The 6,224-nt window shown below is 38.8% G+C and overlaps 1 protein-coding gene across 1 annotated transcript; it reads right to left on the reverse strand.

Annotated features, from left to right (window-relative positions):
* Window positions 1-799: 799 nt before the first annotated feature.
* Window positions 800-2,687, reverse strand: LOC118237896 (acrosomal protein SP-10-like). The gene is made up of 3 exons (XM_035444335.1): window positions 2,639-2,687; window positions 2,295-2,420; window positions 800-945 (listed from the first exon to the last, which is right to left on the reverse strand). The coding sequence occupies exons 1-3, from the start codon at window positions 2,685-2,687 to the stop codon at window positions 800-802; spliced, it is 321 nt and encodes a 106-aa protein (XP_035300226.1).
* Window positions 2,688-6,224: the final 3,537 nt, after the last annotated feature.

A 6,224-nucleotide genomic window follows, 5' to 3' on the forward strand; every position in this document is an offset into this window, starting at 1 on the left:
GGTTCTACATGCTCAGAAAAAAAAAAAACATCTTTCAAAGAGTAGTAAGCATTTAGTGCATTTATTTTCTGGCAGCAATATAACAGAAACAATAGGTGGAGGTTTTCTTCACTGGGTGAAACTTGGTATAACAGCCTTGTAGCGGCGATTTTTGACATTCATTGGAACAAGACCATCTAGATGTTTTTTCTTTTCAGCTGTGATGCTTACTTTGTTAGAGCAGTCCACTGAGGGTATTTTGTTAGCATCCTTAACTTACCCCATCCTCTGGCTTGTTTACTCCTGGACACCATGACATGAGAAATTTTGGTATATCTTGGCCATTGATGTTTAACTTTACTATAGGCCCATGGCAATGGAACAAGATAATAAAGGCCTGAAACCAGGATCAGCAACAATCTTTCCTGCTTTAAATTATTCCCTGGAAGTGTAAGTCACAATGATAAAAATTGCAACCAATTTTCTAAAACACATCTTTTAGGGTACACTTTGCCATCCTTTATCTACTTTTTATTTATTTTACCAAGAACCACTGATGTGATAAATGCATTGATATAACCACATGTCAGCAACATTCATGTTGATGAGGGTAGGGAATATCAGGAATAACAATTAACTGATATAATCAGATATATTTTCACAATACCAAGGAATGTCTGTCTGTCCTCAGGTTCTATGACTTGCACAAATATGAGGCTTAGAAAAATCTCTAGTCCAGAAAAATATGAAACCCAAGGGAAGAAAAGAAAGACCAGAAGTAAAAGAAATGAATGATGAGGTCAGCTTAAACTAGATGACACTAGGACATCACAATTGGTAAGTCAATGCTATTGCAGAAATCTTCATAATCGCAGCAGTATGTATGTATTGTTAGACCTTCAGAAAAAATTTCATCAAATTTACAGTCATCCGTGCACCTCAACTCCGCACTTCGCAGTTTATTGCCTGTGGAAGAAGAAATAAAAAAAATATAATTTTGAGAGCCAGGATACAATCTCATATGCAAGTACTTTTGAATTGAGGACACCTTCAATGAATGAAATTTCTTGAATGGGAGTTGGTGCTCCATGCCTTTAAGCCTTCCTGACACATACATTTAAGCTACATGTGGAGAAAGTCCATTCATCCAAGAGCCTTTACTACAGGACAAGAATTTGCTTAGTGATGAGCTTGAGGCTCTACATGTAGACCATCATCAACCCGTAAGCAGATATGCAGGCAGGGATCCAATTCAGTGTCAAGATGAAGATAATCTTAGCCCCCAAGAACCAGATTCTATGGAATGGCAGGAAGGACACACTATGAAAGGTACCAAAAGACAGATGAATCAGGAAGACTTCAAAAGCAACAAGGTGTCCTGAAGATGAGAAAAGATTATCCAGGGAATGTGATTCCAGGCTAAGATAGAAGCTCAATGAACATTAGAAAAGCTAATGCCATCAGGGAAAAGTTCGAGAAATGGTATATTTAAGGACTGATATTTAGTAGCCTTTGGTCCCTGTGGCAGTGTGAGTTAGAAAAGTCCTCATAGGCTTGAATATTTCAATGCTAGGTTCCCACTTGGTCAAAGTTCTTTGGAAGAATTAAGAGCTGTAGCCTTGTTGGGCCACTAGGGATAGGATTTGGAGTTTCAAAAGCCAATGCCACACCTTAAGCTTTGTTGTGCACCTGAAATTGGACTGACTGGACTGACTGACTGTTGCATGGTATCCTTATCCCAAATTGTACTGTGTTTTAAGTATGCTGACAATGAACCACCTGGAGTTAGACTCCCTGATCCAGGTTGATGAAGTCATTCTGCACCGGACTTTCATTCTTATCTCTCTCCCTCTCTCTCCATTTTCCATCTCCTGATTGTGACTCAGCATGGAAATGCTCAGCTACTGCACCAGTACCATTCCTTCATGCCCTCTGCCATGCTATGAACCATGATCCTCATGCACTTTCACTCTGGGACTTTGAGCCAGCCCCAAATTAAATGTTTTCTTTTGTTGTTGTTTTGGCTATGCTCTTTTGTCATGGGAATGGAAAATTAACCAAGACAGACACTAAAAAGCAGAGATGTTGCTGATCAAGGACTGACGAATGTATAAATACAATCATGGAGAGAAGCCCCACTCACTCCAGATATGCTTAGCTTTAGCATTCTTCAAAAGTTGACCCCAGCACAAGGTTTGGAATATCATAACTGGATATCAGTAAACTCTTTGTCTTTAAGTAAAGTATCTTAGCGATGGTGTTTGGAATCCTGAAGGAGAAACAGAATTTCTCCAGGGCACAGAGCACATACTTACTTTCATTTACAGACCAGGTTCTGCGGATCATACAAGTTTCACCAGGTTTTGTAGTGCATGTCTGATTCCCATCAACACACTTTCCATTTTTGTAAGATGGACACAGTACACATTGTACAGCGAGAGCTGCAAAGATAAAGATTGCTTAAAGGAGACAGGTGCCATGCTGTCAATTCCCATGGAAATCTGGACCTCGGGATCATTTAGCTGCACCCATGTTTTGCCCAATATGTGTGCTCTAGTCAACAACACGTCTTAACACCATAGACAAGGCAGGGTAAAATTAAAGGCAATTCATTTTCTTCCTTCAGTAGATAAGGAAAAAAATTGCAGGCAATACTTACCAGTTTCAAAGCAGAGAAGAAAGAGACACAGCTTCAGTAGGTTTTCCATTTCTCCTGAGCAGATTCTTGCAGAATGTTGTTATTGCCAGACGCTGATGATCAGAGCTCACTCACAGAAAAGACTAGATAGCCTCTAGTGAATTTATAGTTTTCTCAGACAATGGCAATGGACACTTTGTTTCCAGAAGCAAAACCCAAAATAAGCCACTCCCACAATGGCAATACACCAAACCCCTCTTCTGTGACTTACTTATTTGCTTATTCCTCTCACATTTCCTTGCTTCATGGAGCACTAAACATATACACGACCTGTAAGGTAATCTTTCTATCAGCAGCACTCGGTGGTCCCTGATTTTCTTCCTCTTCCCATGCTATGAGCTCAATCTTTTCCCCAATGCTAGAGATCAAAACCAGGCAAGGAATAAACAATTGTAACAAGGCTGTTATTGAGCCTATGTCTCAGAATGAGTGGGTGGCAATCAGTGTGCCTCCTGGGAAGCTCAAGACAGTAGCCTCCTTGTCTAGACAGAAGCTTATGTGGGAAATTTGTGTTCACATCTCTCATCTCATGGAATGGTCATGTTAGCACCTTGTCCTTAATATCAAACCGAGGGCTTCTGTTGGAGCACTATAGGACATGCTCTTTGTCTGGCTAGGGTGTGAATAGTTCCTGGGTAGGAAGTATCTGAAGTCCACTGTGCTTTGTAAGGTCTGCAGGCTGCCTGAGCACATCCTCAGTTGTGGCTGTAGTGATCATCTACAGTGACTGTAGACAGTCCCAAACAGCCAGGCTGCCACCACAGAGTCTGGTCAATGGCTGGCAAAAGGGCTACTTGATTGGTGTTTTCCCTTGTCAAGGATTCCATTTTTCAGTGAAGGGCCTATTTAATTGCCTGTTACTGAATATTGTGCACAGAGAGCATTAGATGGTTTTAGCAATAAAGAGTTACCAGAAGCTCAACATAGAATGTGCATTTATGATAGCATTAAATGAAATTTATAATATACTATTATATTTTATATTGACATATTACATATCTGTATCGATATATCTGTGTCTATCTATCTATCAATCTATCTATCTATCTATCTATCTATCTATCTATCTACCTACCTATCTGTCTTTCTATTTATTTGAGCCAAGATCTTACCATGTAATCCTGGCCAGCCTGTAACTCACTCTGTAGACCAGAATGGCCTTGAACTTGCAAAGATGTAGCTGCTATAAAATCATACTCAAAGTGTTCAGAAATCAGTTTCATTTTCCTGTTTAATCCAAACTTGGTCAAACACCCTCAGAAGGAATTAATAGTTTTGTTATCATATGCAAGTGTGTTCTAGGCTATAGTGTATATTTTCTTAACTAGAACTGGTAACATGTATTTATCAGAGGAGTAAATTAATGTTAGTGGGAAACTATAATTTACAATTGGGGTACCATAGGCATTCATCAATACTAAGTTGGTCTTTATTTCTATATTTTGTCTGTGAAGAGAGATGAAATAATTATGTTCTATTTTCCTATTTTGCTCTATTTGAACAGAATCTTCTGCATAAGTCTGCATAGTGTTTCAATTTTGTTATTAAGGTCCTCTATTTTTAATTGTATAAAAGATTCCTCATGTAACTTGGTACATGTATGTTCAAAACTCTTAAAGGGTACATATACTAATAATTTTACACTCAAGTATATAACCATGGGATTATTTTCATAGTCCTTTCATTAACTCAGAGGCATTTTTGGTACTTCTTTTTCCTATCCTGAAATCAGATTTTTGTATCAAAGGGTGTATCAAAGTTAGTCTATCATGTGAGTTAAAGCTAAACACAAGTTGAGGCATGGGGCTATTCTGATATCCAACGGAGTCCAGCAAAAATTAGTCAAAAGTGATAAAGAAGGCCAATTCACAATATTAAGGGAATAGCCTTTAAAGATGCTACAATGGTTCTAAATATGTATGTACCAAGAGCTGGGGCTCCCATTTTCATGAAATTATCACAAATGGTCATAAAAGTCTCACAGACCCAAGAGTAGCACATCCTTCAATACCTCACTCCATCTTAAGATAGATCATACACTTAATTTCAGCTAAGTACTGCCAGTGAGATGGCTCAGCAGGTACTGAAGCTGACTTCCAAGTCTGGTTATCCAAATCCAATTCAAGGAACTCCCATGGTATGATAAGAAAGGAATGGACTTCCCACTATGACTATATTTCATACATGTGCACACACATGGAAAAAACATAAATACAATATTAAAAGCTTAAATCAAGAATTTTAAGACTACAATTACACCACAGTGTACCTAAGGGCTATCTACACAACATTTCATTTGACAAAATGTCCACATTCTCCTCCACACCCACAGAAACTTCTCCAAATGGAATGTCACTATATGCAACACAATGAGGTTTAAGAAGTACCAAAATCAGGATAATACCTCGTTATTTTTCAGGCCTGTTGTAATAAACCAAAAATCAATAATGAAGAGAAATGACAGATGCTACAAAATACTTTAAGGTGGTGGGGTGTGGCTTATCAAAGCTTGGTAACAGGGAGGGTTCTGGGGCAACCAGTTGGACAATAGTGTTTTTATCATGTCTGCCTCCCTCTGTTCCCAGCACTAAGAGGGGAGGATGTTAAAGATTAAACTCTGTAAGCACTGGCATTGGTTTGTGTTTGTCCTTGGGTGATCAGCATCCTGAGGATCAGCTAGCTTTGCTGTGTGTGCAGGAATGCAGGGACTTTGTTCCTTCTTACAGATAAGACTTGCCTCACACAGAAATGTATCCAGCTGAGACCTGCTGTTCTTTCAGATAACATTCCAGTCCCTGCTCCCTCACATCACTCCTTGGCCTTCATAGAGTTGTGGAAATGTTCAGAAAGAGTCTTTTAGGGACAAAATATTGAACATTAGTTTTTTAATTTAACAATAAAACATTGAGAATTTCTCTCACACTGACTGTTTTCACATTCTTTTCATCCTCCTCTTCCTCTTCCAACTCCTCTGGTGTTCCTCCTCCCCATTCCCCTTCAAATTCACTCTTATTTTTTTAATTAGTATTGTCATACATACACATGTACATAAGCATGTATGTATGGATTCATGTGTGTATTTATGAATGTATGTATATATGTATGTGTGTATGTTCATATGCATAGCTTGGTGAATCCATTTAGTTTGCTTGTATGCATTTGTATTAAATGTTGTCCCCTTGTGATCGAATAACCTATTATGGGGCTTGAATATGGGGAAAATTTGTTCTTCCTTTCTCATTGGACACAGCTGCCTGTAGCTCTTTATCTATGGGTGAAACCTTGAGAAATTTCCCCATACCCAGTGATATGCTGACTGCTTTGTTGTGCAGGTCTTAGTAAGGCAATCCTATTCTTGAGATATCATGGGTGTATCTTCCCTGTCTTTTAGAGAAGATAACATCTTGGAGCACATGTTCTGGTCCTTTAGTCTTACCATCTTTTGGTACCCTCTTGTGTGATGATTCCTGAGTTTTAGGAGAAGGTGTTGTATCAGTAGGTGCATTAATAGGCGCTTCAGCTCTGGGTGAGAACACTATGGTCTGTC

Source organism: Cricetulus griseus, chromosome 4 (assembly GCF_003668045.3).
Source record: "Cricetulus griseus strain 17A/GY chromosome 4, alternate assembly CriGri-PICRH-1.0, whole genome shotgun sequence".
Classification (NCBI taxonomy): domain Eukaryota; kingdom Metazoa; phylum Chordata; class Mammalia; order Rodentia; family Cricetidae; genus Cricetulus; species Cricetulus griseus.